This window comes from Botryllus schlosseri, chromosome 2 (assembly GCF_051294905.1).
Source record: "Botryllus schlosseri isolate E-star chromosome 2, Bs_hap1, whole genome shotgun sequence".
Lineage (NCBI taxonomy): Eukaryota > Metazoa > Chordata > Ascidiacea > Stolidobranchia > Styelidae > Botryllus > Botryllus schlosseri.
Window position 1 is genome coordinate 33,562,858 of NC_137237.1, and position 17,462 is coordinate 33,580,319.

General features: G+C 40.7%; 2 protein-coding genes across 3 annotated transcripts in view; both read right to left on the bottom strand.

Moving 5' to 3' along the window:
- LOC145434472 (sarcoplasmic/endoplasmic reticulum calcium ATPase 1-like) overlaps positions 1-17,462 on the bottom strand; it is a 402,254-nt gene that overhangs the window by 367,842 nt on the left and 16,950 nt on the right. The window lies entirely within an intron of this gene.
- Positions 369-17,318, bottom strand: LOC145434463 (peroxisomal sarcosine oxidase-like). The gene is made up of 9 exons (XM_080311820.1): positions 17,160-17,318; positions 16,994-17,094; positions 13,359-13,507; positions 10,987-11,206; positions 9,643-9,831; positions 6,717-6,863; positions 6,485-6,655; positions 2,929-3,004; positions 369-2,072 (listed from the first exon to the last, which is right to left on the bottom strand). The coding sequence occupies exons 1-9, from the start codon at positions 17,164-17,166 to the stop codon at positions 1,948-1,950; spliced, it is 1,185 nt and encodes a 394-aa protein (XP_080167946.1). The 5' UTR covers positions 17,167-17,318; the 3' UTR covers positions 369-1,947.

The window sequence follows — 17,462 nt, forward strand, 5'->3', positions numbered from 1 at the left end:
ATCGGCCGCCTTTAACGGTGGGCCCATAAAGAAGGCTACAAGCTGTACAATATGAAATGATAAGTTCACTGACAGTGCAAAATCTACGATACAAACGAAATGTGTCTTGGCCTCTACAGAGCCCCCGAGACTGACTCCGGGTACCCCTAGTGTTCCATAGAACACCGCCTGAGAACCACAACAATGTAGATTGCAGAGATAGAATTGTCCTTTCAAAGGAACGGGGTTCCGATTCTAAACCTAAACCCCTGCGCATGGCACAGCACACGACCTGTAACCACGGCATTTACAATTTGGATAGTTATTGAGCCTAATTCCCTGCACCCAATAATGGTGTGTCATCACAAGTCATACAAACGAGTTTTGTGCGTCTTGGCCTTCTGCGGAACGCCTGGAACACCAGTTAAGAACCAATGATTCAGATGCTTTATAGTCTCCATGTCTGTAAGAGAATTCGTGATATCCTCTGGTAGGGCAATCCAACGAAGAATATATTTAGTGCAATGCAGCTTTATTAGAACCACATGATTCATAACTATACATTTGCGGTTGTACGCATCATTTTCATATCACACGATACCTAGACACATTAACCCGAACACAAACATAGTTACATGTACAGTGTACACCACACATTACACAGATATACAAATTCCATACCTAACATAAATGTATATATGCCGGCGATGATTTTCCGATGTTTGAGTGTTAGTTCTTCGGTACCTTCTTGCGAGGCAGAGCATAGTAAATTAGTTCTACAGATTACGGTGTAACAATATAGTGAATGTATTGAGGATGATATCTGTGGTGATTAAGTTCCTTTGACCACTAGAGGGTGCTTCTGCTGATTGCATTATGATAAACCTTTACACCACGGGTGGCCAACCTCTTCGGCCAAAGGCAACATGAGATTTACGAACCATTGCGCGGGCCACTTGACTGTTGATGACCCTCTTTTAGTCGTGTGACAGCAGTGAACTTGGTTAAATAGCGGTGCAACAAGACTTATATTGCTACGCATCAAAATCGCGCAACAATTATGTCGTTAAAACTTACTGTGCATTCATGTCCTAGCCGTACCGAGGGCGAAAATCTTTTCAACGGTATTGAATGAATTCGGCCAACAAAAGTGTTACTTTAGGATCTGTATAGCGCTGGGCTAATTTAGCAAGGACAGGAATATTTGGCGCTTAGACGTATAAATATAGAATATTTCAGCGAATATGCGTCTATCATTTGGTGCGAAGGTTTCATTGCCGATGATCTTTCAGCGAGTTCAGACGCGAAGTCGGATGTTGGACGACACGCTCTCTCATAATTGCGAATATAGTTAGTCCCAATTCTGTATATTCGGCGAATTTGTAATTTTCAGGAGGTGGTACCAATAGATCTACGAAAAGCAAAAAATCGGGTGACAATAAATCGCGCGAAGTGCTAAGAAAAATATCAAGTCAAATAAATCTGTCACGAAATATTCTACTTTATGATCAATTGGTCATATACGAAGCTTTACGAAAAATGTGGTTGGCGCATGGCTATGTCAATGCGTTCGGATGGATATTCATCAACATCCCAAATTTCAATGGTCAGGAATATCACATTTTCGGTTGGAGTTGCAAGTTTTGAAATTATAACTAATTTCGAGAATTACCTTGCGGGCCACCGGATGGCCGGCCCTGCTTTACAGGGGCACTATTCATTTCATTCTGCTGGCTACTAGTTAAGTGTGGAATCGGTTCTGTTCGTTGTAGCCTACATGCGATAACTCTGTTTTATTGTCGTATTGTATTCAGATATACTAGCTTTCTTTTTTTGTCAATAATAGCCTAGAAACCGATCGTATTGCGAGTTCTATCAAAAGGTACAACAATATCCCTAACGATAACTATGATGAATTGCTGTTTAAAAGGAGGTCATTCAATAGCACATGAACAAGTCCCTTGTTAATTACAGTCTTGATATACTGCTGCAGCGACGCAGTGCAAATGGCTCTGGGTTGTACGGTGGTTGAAGACCAAGAGCCATGTTGGCCAACATATGTCCAACAGAAGGTGCTGTCTTGAATCCATGTCCTAAAGAAATTGTTGATGTCTCATTTTATACTTTGCTCATGTTCTTGGACTATCACACCCATAGTGTGTCCTTGAACCCACGGTAAGCTATGGATATTTGTACATGATTTCTTTCAGAGAATATTATCAAAAGCTCGAACTATACAAAGAAGAAGTAAAATCAGTATATTAAGAGACTCAATGAACTTCGATATAAGATTGAATATATTATTCAAAAGTAGTATTGTCGACATCCGGAGGGGAAAACAGTCACGAGGCACAACATGGGCAGAGGTGGTCACGTAGTAACTGTCGATACTCAATTACAAGTATCAATAATATCGTAAACGTCTACTCAACTATAGGTAAGATAAGCTTTTGACTAGACATGCAAAAATAAGTTCAAAATGAAATAGAAAACGCGAGGTAAGTACTAAAGTAAGTTGTTCGAAGGAGAAGAATACCGGTCTAGTTTAAAATGAACATAAATGTAGAAATATACTATGGATACGGGGTGTCGCATAAATTTGGTTAGTCAATCGTAGGCGACAGTTTTTAGAATTGCGAAACGTGTCTTCGCCAGTAACGCAGAATAGCTACTAATGATGATAAAAGTACTTGCAATTTCTGAAATTATATTTTGGGATTACAAGCTGTCACTGGAAATTCACCGACGAAAATTACGCAAAACTATTAAAACTGTCTACCTGACAAGATCTGAGCCATAAAAGATAAGAAGAGTTTAGCTTCTTGTAGTTCAAGTAACAGTGAAAACAGCTTGGTTTTATTCTGATTTGTGTGGAGATGGTGTTAGATATGTGAACAGTCTTGGGAAAATCACTTCATTCCAGATCACAGTACATTACTACAGACGTACCGGAAAATCCAGATCCGATGACGATGTTGCGGTGTTCTGGGTGGTGATCGATGATAAAATTTCTGTCAGGAGTTTCCTGTCGAGAATGACAGTACAGCATTGAAAGGAGGTTTGAACATGTAAAAATATCACAAATTTCGGGAATGTCTGGAGTATTAAGAATTAATTCCCATGAAAAAGGCAGATGTGTTCGAAGTACTTCTGTTACCAGTAGAAGTAACTTGGTGAATTCCCACTCAATTACTTGTAGAAGTGGCGATTTCCTATACCTGTCCAAAGTAGTTTAAGTACAAGTAGAATAGTATGTCAGAAGAACATTGGAGTGAGTAGTTTCAGGCAGTGTTGGGATGACTCGAGTCATGACTTGACTCGAGTCAGACTCGAGTCACCTTTTTCGTATGACTTGACTTGACTCGAGTCACTTTGCTAAAATGACTTGACTTGACTTGACTTGGCGTATCAGAAATGTGGATTGACTCGTGACTCGGACCAAAATTCACGAGTCAATTTCAAGTCATCAAGTAATCAGTGTCGATAAAAATCACTGTATCTTGCATATGTTCGGATTGTTCGAGAAACGCTGGTATAACCCTGGAGAGCGACCAATCATTCATTGATCGAGTATTTTACTGAGCCTCGATTGTTCTCTCATAAATAAATTGACCGCAAACGAAGTGATCGAAGCTTGTCGTAAACTCTAGTAGTACAGTAAAGTAATAAAATAGCAAAGTGTATCTGTCTCTGTTCTTTTTTTCCTTACCAAACCTCTTGTTTTATTGAAATTGAATTCTAATATACGTTATATTGTCGTCGACCATTAGCGCATGCTCGAATTGTATCATATCTATTTTTAAATGGGTAATGTATAAAATCTTATCACTTCGTTTCTCCATTCTGGATTTTGGTTGGTGACTATTAACTGAGGCCATGCAACATTTCTACGCATACGTGAGCGATACAACGTCTTCTAGCGTGTATATTTACCTCTATATTCGTTCATCGGTTCGGAATCAGTGACCACTCAATCTGTATTTCAGACAGCTAGCAACTTACAATGACGTAATCATGCCTCACACTTCGAAAATGCAACTTGACTTGAAATGTGACTTGACTCGTGACTTGACTTGACTTGACTCGACTTGACTCGAGTCACCTCGGAAAATCGATTGACTTGACTTGACTCGAGTCACCTTTGAAAATCGATTGACTTGACTTGACTCGAGTCAAAATGTCCAATGACTCGGAATGACTCGTGACTCGAAGGTAGTGACTTGATCCCAACACTGGTTTCAGGGAGTATGGGTTCGATCTTTTATCAGTTCATTAGAGGCGGCTATTTTCTATATGGCAATATTTTATCTTCTTGCCTAATACAAAATATAAAATGACGATATAAATGGGTGAAATCCGCAAAAAGATATGTAGTTACCGCGATTTCACCCAGTTGCTTTGATGAGTTCACTCTTCAAAGGGATGCAAACATGTCCCAAACCGAATGTGTACTTTCCCAAACGGAAGTAGTTTTTCCAAAACAAATCCTAACACCGCTTGCCTGAAACAGGCAACGGGATCGATTAACGCAGTGGTTATTAAAGTATAAGTCTCGAAGGGTACAAATTGGGGTCACGACTAGGACTGGTCGCAATGATTTGCGTACTCGAATCTGATCGAGCACTTAATCTAATAATTCGAGTCGATTAATGTAAGATGATTTTTCCCAGTACTGAAATTATACGGTCCGTGTCACTAAGAGATATTTTACCGACGGAACTGCAGTATGTATACTATTTGCCACTGCGGGAGGTTGTACACCTGGATTTGTCGTAGGCCTATTGCAGCATACAAACAAGTACAAAGCCACGCACCAGAACTAACATTTATTGTAGGCCTAAATCATATTTGCGCTCCAATCGAACGTCTGTAGTCGCCTTGGTCGATTGCGTATCAATTGTGTCTGGTATCATAGCCAATAAGTTGAACGCGCACCTACGTATCTACGACAATATGTCATGATCATGAAAGATGTGCCCACCACTGTATCATACAAGCAGAGTTGTAACCAAGACACTATAGGCTCCGAGTCACAAGTCAAGCTCCCTTTTATAGTTTTGACTCGAGTAAAGTCGAGTCATTTTCAATTCACCACCGAGTCAAGTCAGAGTCAAAATCAACGATCAGAGGGTCAAGTCCGAGTCATGGTATTATGACTCGAGTCCGAGTCCAAGTCATTGTGTCGACTGCTCAGTTTCCAGTTAAAGTCTTGTTGAACCCACTTTTTATAACTGTTTGGTGATATAGAATGATTCGCATTTATAATATACTACTTTTCCTCAATTATAGCAGTTTCTGGTCGCATTTTTAAGTACCAGTACCAATAGACGAAATCCCATTAGTGTGGTTACTTTACTATTCTTCGAAATTACAATGAAATGTCGATCTTGGACGTCAGAGTCTTTAGTCATATGACTTGGTTCGAGTCAATGACTCGAGTCCAAGTCGAGTCAATACACAGATTGACTCGAGTCGAGTCGAGTCATTTCCGTATTTTGAGAAAATGACTCGAGTCATCAGAAAATCGTGACTTGAGTCAGACTGGAGTCATTACATTCCTGCATACATGTCGGTTTGATGTCACATATACGTGGTACGGATACCTACTACGTTTGTCTGCAAAGCCATGACTACCAGGGTAAAGATAGTCGCTACGGGATATGTATTGGAATCACTCACACTTAACAGACCAAACTAAAAGAAAATCTCTTTCGATTCCAAACTCGCATTTCGTCATAATGCAAAATATTTTCCTCTACGGGTGGCGTTGATATCGCGCGGCTGCATGCCCATGATTATTCAGTGCCGTTCATCTCAGTAACTGGACATGTGAATATGGCCAACACGGCGGTGCTCTGCGCCAGTCGGAGAAGCCATGAGTACCAGTAACACTGATTTCGTCTTTTGACTGACTCGGCTGGGGATTGAACCAATGACCTACTGATCAAGAAGCCGGACGATCCACCATTGCGATATTTTGTCGATCGCCTCCCCGAATTTAAGAATTGTTTTGTAATGAATTATGTTTCCTAGAACTGCAAAGCTTAGAACTGGTTGTCTGCACCTTCTCTATTTCATACATGCACGTAAATTGCTACACTACAATAACATTAGAATGCGTTTCTTTAGATGTATGAGGCTTAGGTCACGAGATGTTACACTGAGATTTAGATCGGGCTATAGAAAGTTTAAGAGCCACTGCCTTATCAAATCTGTTTTGTCTCCATTGGGGTGAACATTCGAAAAAACTAGGTGAAATCGACTAGGAAAAAGTTGAACAAAAATAGCTTTAGAAGTAACCGTATACCGAATTCGGCTGTGGTGTTGCATTTACGTTTGTCAATAAACCATAAAAGTTGGGTGCGCGTTTCGGGGGCGTCACGAATTTCAAGTTGACTACGTCTGCGTCAAAAAATCATCTCGCGGCCACTTTTGGAACGCGCGCCAGGGGTTGCCGACCCTGATTTAGATCATTTGCACCACCCCGCTATTTCCCTACTCTTACTGTGTAAATGCATGATTCGATTAGAGCTGGATCTGAACTATCGACATCGGTGTAGTGGGTTTGGATATTCTTCCTGATGGCTTCAATGTGACTGTCAGCTGCTCTTCTCCATTCAGGAGTCAGTTGATCTCTGGCTGTGGGGTCGCAAGGCGTGCCGATATGCCAGCCTAGCTGTAAATACAAATGCGATGTAATTAGGAATGAATGTCAGAAAAAATTACACTCATTTTACCTTCATCAATCCCGAATATTCTAGTGATGGCATGCAATAAAAGCAAGCCAGCCCGTGAGGTATCATAACACAGGGAAATCCATTCGAGGCCGAATATTTATCTTTCGATGACGTGTCCTTCCAGTACGTGACTTGAACTCGCAGCAACTTTGGTTGATAAAAATTAATTAGTAAACTGCTAAAATTCGTTGCCGGAACTTACCATGAAGCAAGGCGAAAGTATAAGTAAATATATATATATATATACTAGAGGTCGACCGATTATCGGCCAGGCCGATTATCGAAGCCGATATTTGAAACTTTCACGATTATCGATATCGGGCTATGAAGGCCGATATCGCGGTCGATATATTTTATAAAAAAGAATATTGGAAATTACATGCTCAGTGTTCCCAATCTCAAGAAATCGGCGAAGCAAAAGGGCGATACGTGATAGATTACATTTGCAGGAGGACAAGTTGAATTGGTGAGCAGGCAGAGAAGCTGTGCTTCCTGCATTGCAATTTACCTCGACTGGACTGCCCAATTCAGCAATAATTCTTTTAATTTCAATTTGCTTGTTTGTTGCTCAGCTATATAATCTTTTTTTGGGAAATGGTTCTCTGCTCCTCCCATATTAATGTCGGCCTGTGTTATCGGTTACCGGCCTTGCGAGTGTGTCGATAATCGGTATCGGTATCGGCCTTCAAATATCGATATCGGTCGATCTCTAATAAATATATATACATTATATATATACCCACGAGGATGGCTTAAATACTTTAAAATATATTTTGCGATTCAAAATGTGAATAAATATGTCCCAACTCCAACATTTGAAAGAATTAGGCCAAAAATACCTTCTCCTTTCACATACTAATTACAAGCGACATCGCTACCCCGGAAGGTAATGGTTACGGTTAACGAATTTCTATAAGCACGAACCTATGAGGTCACGAGGACTTAATTAGCGTAGTTGGTTAATCAACCGCCATCGGCTTGTGAAACTGCGGTTCGAGTCTAGGCACGTTTCGAAGTGTTTGGTTATTTATATGGGCTCCTCCTCCTTTGCGTCGATGTTATGACGGTTTCATTACAATATAGTGCTCAGCTGAAGATCCAGCTAAGGATAAATACATTCTGGGGTAGATACTGTCTGTTCTTACTAAGTAGCTTGCCAAGAATGGAGAAAGGACATTCAACAGTTGCAGTTGTTGATTGACAACACCGAAGTTGTGCGTACACTGCTGGTGACACACCGTGCTGCTTCATTATGACAATGCAGTCTGCATCACAATTTTTCATCATGTGCTTCTTGACATAAGAAAAAGCAGAATCTACTCGCGTACCACCTGGAAGACCTTCGCGTACCACTACTGGTACGCGTACCGCAGGTTGGGAACCACTGATTTATACAATACTTGAGGAACTGGGTAGCTGTCTAAACTCGAAACATCAATAACGTTTGAAAATACGATATCGTATTGGATCATTCATTGGATAACTCTTTCCAAAATCTAGATGAGGAGTTGCATTGGAGAACGCTTTTGCTTTGTGTCCAAGAACCATTCTGAATAGGATGTTGCGGGGTAGTGTTCACTGTTCATTAATCAGAGTATACGGCCGTCAAATATTGCATCGTAATTATAGTGCACGCCATTTCGAGTCTATACTGGAGACAGTCAGCGACGCCGTTCTTCCGTCTTTTGGGAGTAGTTCGGTTAAAAGGCAACACGTACTCAACTGACGTTAATTGTTTCTTCTCTATTCTTGTGCGTGTTACGGGCATTAGGGAATATGACTCGCTCCTTCTCTCTCTCTCTCTCTCTCTCGGCACTAGTGGATAAAGGGAAATAATCGTTCACATAAACCAGGAGTGGGCAAACTTTTGAGCTCGGGGGCCGCATTCAACGTCTGAATCCATTCGCGGGCCGCACTACATAAAATTGCGGCTATAAACCAAAATACAATATTGGTATTTGATTATATAGTGAGGACTTGGATATAATATATATGCTTATTTAAAACAATCCAAACATTGCTTTGATGATATCGTACACGCGTCAGAACCGTGGCGAGATTTCATACACTGGTCGACCCCAATAACCAATTTGTCAAAACTATAGATATGAAAGTCGGTTGTCCCGCTTCTTAGAACAGGATTGAAATTTAAATCTGCGTGTAAATCTGTTCATATATTTACTATAATTCCACTTTGGGTTCAATTTCAGGACACAAAATTCTGACAGCATCATGACCAAATTAGCTTCAAACACGCTTATGTGTAGATAACATATAAATACCGTAATTCTACGCATACAGAGAACGAATCTACCTAAAACACGCACTGAAATAATTAAAACTGGAGTGGCCAGTCTAAAATCACACTCGTGATCCGAATATGTCAATCTCGTTTAGGATTTCTGTGATGTTTAGTTGAAACCTTTGAATCTGCGTGGGCGTTGAGATCGGGCTGTCGCGTCAGAAATTAAACATAAAATATAATCTAGGAAGTATATCACAAAACGCAACCAGGATGCTAGCAAACCTAATGAATAGTTTGATGGCATGGAAGGTTACGACTGTGGACGAAAGCTCTTTAAATATGAAATTCAGATTAGATGCAGAGCAATAATTATGAGCGGGATATAAATCGCGCAGAGCGCGGAATATTTTTAATTGAGCTCCGCAGAGCGCCCTCTTCAGATGCTTTCACGCTCCAAGGGGGGTGCGCCCCCAGTTTGGGAACCCCTCTCTTAGAATTGTCATGGTGAAATATACTAAGAAAAAGTTTAATCAAGTCCCTGCGTTAATTCGATTTTCAGTACGCATTTTATCAATACTTTTAATAAGTTTATTTAGACTCTCGTGGACCGCACAGAACGGTGTGGAGGACCGCATGCGGCCCTCGGGCCGTAGTTTGCCCACCCATGACATAAACACTCACCTCTACTGGGAGTTTCAAGTTGTTTTTCTCCAATAGCTTGTTGATATATGGACCGCAAGTGAGAATAACGGATTGGCAGTGGTATGTATCCTTTACTGTCTTCACCGAAACCTTTTCTCCATGCAAAGGTTTTACAGAAAGTACCTGCTCGGATTCGCGCAACTCAATTCCCTTTCGCAACACCAGGCTCTGTAAGAAGTGGAGAAAAGGAAATGCTCAGATGTTTTCGCCAGTTATTGATGACAGGAAAGCAAATGTTTGTGATATTTAAGTTTAGAGATGTGCTAACACTGCTATTAGCCATAACACATTTATTGATTTGCATTGATTTGTACGCGAAATGGAGTGATTGACATCTCCTGCCATGTAATGATATGATGCGCGTAGCATCTCGCTGATGATAATTACACGTCGTACAAGCGTATGGTTCTTAACCTGGGTTCAAACGAAACCTGCGGGCTCACTGAGCTAGTCTCAGGGTCTCAGACACACACACCCGACGACCGACGTATGCTAAGTAATGACATGTCCAACTGGCTCCCATTAGCAGTAGTAAATTAGACTCGTACAGTAGGACTAGTCGAATTATGACTATTGCAGTGGTACGTCGTGTGTAGTGGCGTATGCAGGTAAAGCTGGTGTTCGAAATCGACACCCAGTGAAAGTTTGGGGTGACCTGTAGTGAGCACTGGCAACAAGACAAAACATTGACGTAGGGCAAAAATATGGAAATATCTTATATAGAAAGACAATGCAGTAGGTTTTATAGTTAATAGTTGTAGTTTAAATATAGGACTTCCATTGACCTCTTACACTATAGTCCGTTGGGGTCCAAGGGGTGCATGGACCTCAGGCTAACAAACCAAAGTCTCCAAAGACAGATAGGCCTACCTAAACGGTTGGTAGCACTAACCAGTGCTAATACATCAAATCGACGCATTAATGCAGGCATTGCATCGTACATTAGGGTACATTACAACGGAGCATTTTAAAGATTTTCCAAATTTTGGACAACCCTATCGTACAGTCATTAAAATGCCAGCTTATATGGTGACATTTTCCGTAATCCTTGATTATTTTTAGTATGCACTTCTAGTTTCTTAGCGACTGAAATGCGACCCGTATTTGGTTATGTCCGCAATCCACGATGCACAATACTCATACGTTTCCGGTAAACGATATTTAAACTAGCTGGCTACCGTTTCGAAGGCTCGTTTTCGTATTCACAACATTCACACCTCTCACCAGTTGCTGGCCATCCAAAGCGTGATTCGAAGCTCTACACTAACAGCGATACCGTCACAGAGAACCAGGGCTAAACTTGGTGGTATAGTAAACTCTTACCCGTAGTGCGCCAACGCACTGGTCCGCAAGTAAAACTCCAGAGTCAGCATCGTGAATGCCTCTGTGCATCGAATCAAACATCAAACCCGGAAACCTTTTCCCGATTTTATCGCCCGACACGACCTCATGATTAACTTTATGAGTCTCCAGGTTTTTAAGTATTGAATGAAAATCATCCGCACGCTTGGTTACGTCATATACGGTTAGCAATCCAGTCTTGCTGAAGACAAAATTTTTCCGATGAATATAATAAGCAGTATGAAGTATAGTGATGGTAGCCCTACTACTGTTTTATTTAAGTTCCGGCCCGATCACAGACGTATGGAAAGGAAAACTTTTGTGGATGAAAAACACAATTTACCAAATTGAGAGTAAACCACAAACGCACCCGCAATTATAATGTATAGCTAATGTCGTCTACTCAATACGCAGAGATTAGGCATGCAAAAACATTTCGACCAAATCGAAGCGAACACACTGCAACAAAATCTAAACATATATGGGCAGTAATCCCAATCAAAAGATCCAAATCAAAATATGTTTCCGTCTGCTATGACGCATACAGAATTCATCAATATGATATAGCCTTCTAGTTACAAGTGTAAAACCGCGATGTTGGTAAGTCGTGTCTAACTCCAAGCGATCTCGGACACGTCTGTAATCTTCTCATCCCGTCTTTGCATGTGGCCTCGAACAGATGTATCCCAACTAACAGATCGCTTTATTTAGCGACTACCAGCGAAGATCTGATTAAGAGGGGATATTAAATCATCTATTGCTTGATTTTGTTGAAAATGCACGTGAAGACGGCTTATTCTGCATATGACGCGGAAGTTGACTAAAAAAAGCAGAAATCGGTTTTCCGAGCACCAATTCGGAAAAATGACTTTTCGTTTTTAGCCAATTCACCAGCGATCAGAGTTTGGTGAATAGATTTCCCGTTGATATGCCCCATTTTTTGGAGGGGGGGGGGGGCGAAACTTTGCGTCGTACTTGATAAGAGGGCGACGAGTCGAAAAAGGTTGGAAACCACTGGCTCTAGGATATAGGGATAGTGCGAACCCCTGAAAGGTTCTGGTACCTTTTTCACAGGTACTGCGTGAACGCTAACGTGAACACGAACCTATGACGTCACGTGACGTCATGTTGCTAATTCCAACCCTTCATTTCCGTGAAGTAATATATTAATGAAGAGGATAACTAGCGCCAACTCAGGCCACATTATGCCGCAATGCAGATGTCATACAGGCTGACTTTTTAAACGTCACCAAATGTATCAACTGAAGGAATCAAATGCTATATTAATTCCACAACATCATTATCTTCCGTGGCTTTGCCAACAATTTCGACCAGGACTCGGCAAGACCGGACATATCTATTCATCGGGTTCTCTACTTGCGGCAGATAATATCTCAAAAACAAGTTTTACAGCACCCAACACCCCAATCGGACGGATTTGGTTTTTATGATACAATTCGGATATCAAAACAAGATAGATCCCGTACGCCTGTTAGATTTTTTACATTTGACATTGATGCATTCTTTATATCAATTTTCTTGATGTATATAATTGATTGGTTGACTAAGCGCAATATAGAGATTCAATAAAAGATAGAGTCGATTAAATAGCGAACGTTAAGACATTTCGATCCCGCAACGTCGTGGAATGACATTTCAAGCATGACACCTAATGACACCTAATTTGTTTTATCACTATACTTTGACCAATTTTAAATAGACATGGGCAAGGCGGACAGTTTTATCAGATATCCCGACACGGGTGAAATGGCAGAGTTTCAAAACAAGGGTTATTGATTCCGAAAAGTCGAAGAAATGAAACATCTAAATAACGAAGTACGTAGATAGCTATATATTATTGTACGTTTATATTTTCTCATTAAATGGATGGAATTATTCTGGGAAAATTATTATCGTAGCTTGAGAGCCCCTCTACAAAGCAGCTTCAGTAATTAGGACGATGTCTTGACGGATGAAACCACTCTTTTGTATTAGAAATGCATGGTAATTGTAGAATATAGTAAATAGTAGTTGTTTTCAAGGCTGTGTACGTGCAGTCGTGCAATTACCACTCCAATCATTGCCGCAAACCAATCAATTCATGCGGGATCGGGGCAGGTACTGGTTTTTCATGCCAGTGGATGGGTACTAGGAAGATAGCTAGCGATAATCGTGCCAGAGACATCTGCTTTGCGGGACCATAAGTGAAACCAGTAAGGTACGGTGGCACAAAGAGAGTTTGCGGTCTGAAAATTGATTACCTATATTTTGCGGTTCTATACTTCGTAAGCTACAGAACTAGATAAAACAAGGGAAATGAAATATCTTATGAGTTTTCCGGACGAATAACTCACATGAATAATTTTTTCCGTGCATGATCTTCTAGTTCTTCCCATTTACGAAAGGATTCCGGCATCAAAGCTGCGTATTCTGGTTCGCAATATGAGGTGCGCGTGATTCTTGATTGGCCGTGAGAGCTTCCTCGTGTATGCGGATAGGCGAACTTCAAAGAGAATTTCACATAGTGCAATGTGCTATGTCCAGAAGAGATATGTGGAAACACGGAGTGGAACCAGTGATGTATATTACAAAAGTAGTGCTTTCCAAATCAGTGCTGGGATGACTCGCATCTCAATTGTAATATAGGTCATCCTCCTACCATGAAAATTATACATAATTTATAGAAATAGGCATTTCGGCATCGTTCATTACCGCGTCACGACACACCAGCACATATAAAGTTTCGACCAACAGGTGACAACGTTAGAGTTACCATACGTCCTCTTTTAGGAGGATTTGTCCTCTTTTTTGACTTTTTGAAAGTGTCCATGGAGGACGCCTAAATGTCCTCTTTCTTGAGAATTTGTGCTTTTTTTGAAATTAATGTTAAATGTACGTGGAAATTGGAATGAGATGTATAGTAAATCAGCGATCAAGTGACGGTCCGGCGGGCTTTCCGGGATTTGAGCCAGAAAAATGGCCTCTTTTTGTTTTTATTTTTTATTTTTGTTGTCACCCAACGGAAAAACGCATAAAAATTGGATATATCGGGAGTTGAGCCGGAAAGTTGACCTTTTTTTAGTCAACCAAGCACAAAAACGGGACTTTTACCACTTTTTCCTGATTTTACTCCAGCATTCCAAGTCTCAAAATGTTAAAAAAGTGTCCTCGTTTCAGATTTCCAAAATATGGTAACCCTAGACAACGTGAAGTATGCTGGCAAAAGTTAGGCGCCGCGAAAACCTTGACCAAAAATGACCGCCATCTGTTTACCGAATACTTCGATATATTTATGTCCATTGTCAATCCATTGTCTTAAGAGCTTGAATGGCCGGTGACGAATAGTCCAGTCCTTGCAATCTGAACACCTTGATACAACGCATGCGCATCGTCATCTAACTTTATATTCGTTTTCCGATTCTAAATAAAAGCCGACTCAATCTGTGTTTCGATCAGATAACAAAATTAACTTTGTGATATGTCTCGTACTTCGAAAATTCAACCAGACTTGACTAGAGTCACCTCCAAAATTCGAGTGACATAACCTGACTCGAGTCAAAATCAGAAATTGCTCGACATTACTTGTGACTCAAAGATATCCATGATCGAAATTACGTGTGGAAAATGCATAGCAGCTGCATTAGTGAGAAGGTATATGCTCTGCACTACACGGAACCATCGCAACTCCGCAATTCATACTGCACCGTCGGTTCGGAAATTCGATAACTCGTTGTTTTATTGCTATGAGATTGTCCTATTCTTAGGCCGTCAATCGATGCGGCAGATTATTTTGTGTCACACCATGTATTGTGTTTCACTGCGCTGCACTGATATTGTACGAGTTGACATTGAGTGACAATCACCAGTGGAAGCTGTAATGTGAATGGTCCTTACAAAATGAATAATCGCATTTAATATCCATTTCAGTTAGGGGTGGGTAAATTAAGCTGCGAGCCGAGTCAAGAATTCGAGATACCAATTATTCCGACGGCATACATAGTGAGAATGAGTTTCAAAGTCAAAATTTATACTCGTCCCACAATGAATATTTTCATATTCGTTATCCGTAACTATATGGCAAATCGCTTTCGTTTGATGTTGCTACTCCTGAGTGTCGTGATCATGAACGTACATAGCCTGATGCCAATAAAGCCGAAGGAGGTTTAAGTGCTTCCACAATAAGAAAAAGTGTCGAAACAATGCTTTAGGGCAGGGGTGGGCAACCTGTTGCCTATGCACGGCCGCATTTAGATTACTTATGTAGCCTACGGCCGCATTCCTGTGATTGAGCCGTAATGAACTAACTGGGCGTCAAATACCCATGTTATACCGTCCATGTCCATTTCAGTTGAACTCCAGACTTATCTAATTTCTCATATCGGCTTTATATACACGCCGACATCGCGAGTGGCCATGTTTTGAATAATCACCGACTCACCGTGAAAGTGATGGTCGCGATTCAGATTCAGATTCATAATTAAATTTCGTCATCATTATTAGTATACTCACAAATTGCAATCAAATATTTATCCTTTATCAGCCCATGTGATCAAATCCACTGGTGGAGTTCATAGAGGTGGTGTCTTCCTAAATTTCGGGCAGTTGGTATTGGTCACTTTGTTGCATGCTATTATTTCCTGACCTTCCATCAGTGAGGTCGGTAGGCTTAGCGGAAATATATTGGAATCGCCTGAACCAGTGGTTCCCAACCTTTTTGGGTGTCGGGGTCACATTTCAAACTTCAGAGTACGAATGGGCCGCATGAAAACACTCAAGTATAGGCTAGTTGTAACGAAAATTTAAAGGTAGCTAGCCTACCTCAGCTCTCACCATCCAGCTAATCAAAAACATGCATAGCACATATTGCACATGGACTTCTATAGATTCTATATCGGTAATTATAGCATTGATACAAGCAAATTGGCGAGTACTATAATGGCGTGATGTTACAGCTCTCATACATTCCTGCACTTTATGCACTAGTTTGCGGGGAATTATACGCTGAACAATGTTGGATTTATTGCAATTTATACTTGTCTATGAGCCTGTACTTTGATGCTAGTAAAATATTGTCGAAATTTACTCCTCACAGTGACGTCATATAACGGTATATGACCAGCAGAACTCAAGATACATCGTTGTCAGACGGGTATTCATCCATGCGTTCGACGTCAGTCTGCAAGAATTCTTTTTCCCAATTACCAGAAGCGGACTTGGACGGCTTTAGACATAACTAATGTCCCCCATTTTAGCATTCATGTACAGAAATTGCCTATAGCTATTCATAGAAACAAGCAACAAGCGTCCTCTATTATATTTTTGTGGCATATCTAGAGGTCAATCAGAGCCGCAAGAAGGCTTTCTTGGAGCCGCATGTGACTCTGAGAGCGGCGGTTGGGAATCACTGGCATAAACGTATCAGAAACAAATTTCTTTCGTGAGAAGCACACTATACCAAGTAGGTATTTCTATATAGGGCGCATCATTTTTATCTGATGTTGACGTCTGTACTGTGGGGCTCCGATTGGCAACAGCGCTACTATGAAGTATAGCATTGAATCGCGTCCAGCGCGAAGAGAATTCCAAGATTATTTAAAATTCAATTAATCAAAATTTCAATTTACCCGTTGACGGCCGCCAACACATACTAATTAAATTACGTGTCACGGCCGCACAAATTTCCTTCTGCGGCTGCAGGTTGCCCTCCCCTGCTTTAGGGTGTCAATTAACTGTTCGTCAATGGAGGGTGCTATATAGCTTTTTACTCGAAAAAAATGGACTCCTACTGCTCCACTCGAAGTAGCATTTCAATCAATGCTCGACTGCAATCCGAGTTCCCGAATCGTTATGCTCAGAACTCATTTCAGTGATGAAGTGATTTGATTGATACATTGAGACGAAACCCATGCAAATGTAGTCGCAATGATAAATAGTCCCCCGTTCATTCATTATTTCGTGCGTGGTAGCAACAACAGGGAATCCCGATCACCTGTTCAAAAAGTATCGTCTTTGTTCCATGTTGTGCAAGATGATAAGCAGTCCATAAACCAACAATGCCTCCTCCCACAATAATCACATCCGCGTATTGGTCTGAAATGCAAGGTGATGATTGACGCTATTCGTATTTTGTAATCCCCAAAATTTTGAGAAATCACCTGTCATATTTTATCCCTTGGTACGAGTGTTGTTATAGATAATTATATATATTATGAATATAATTATTTATAATATTGTATCAGATGAAACGAATTTCTAAGAAGATTGTAGATTGTAGAAACATTTCATTACGCGCAAATTCGAAGAGCAGCCGATGGAATTCAAGCAAAATTATAGTTTTGAATAGATAATACTGGTCTACACGATTTTTGCGGGCGCTGAATACGGATCACGTCACGTTTGGAAGAAAATATCTCTATCGATTTTTACTACTTTTTCGGGGTAGTCAAGTAGATTTGTTC

Bases quoted from the DNA above. Each gene is read 5' to 3' on its own strand.
- LOC145434463 (XM_080311820.1), bottom strand. The intron at 11,207-13,358 runs GTGAGTTATTCG...TTTTGTCTTCAG, and splicing joins GCACGGAAAAAATTATTCAT to CAAGACTGGATTGCTAACCG. The intron at 3,005-6,484 runs GTAAGAGTAGGG...CATTCTCGACAG, and splicing joins TCGAATCATGCATTTACACA to GAAACTCCTGACAGAAATTT.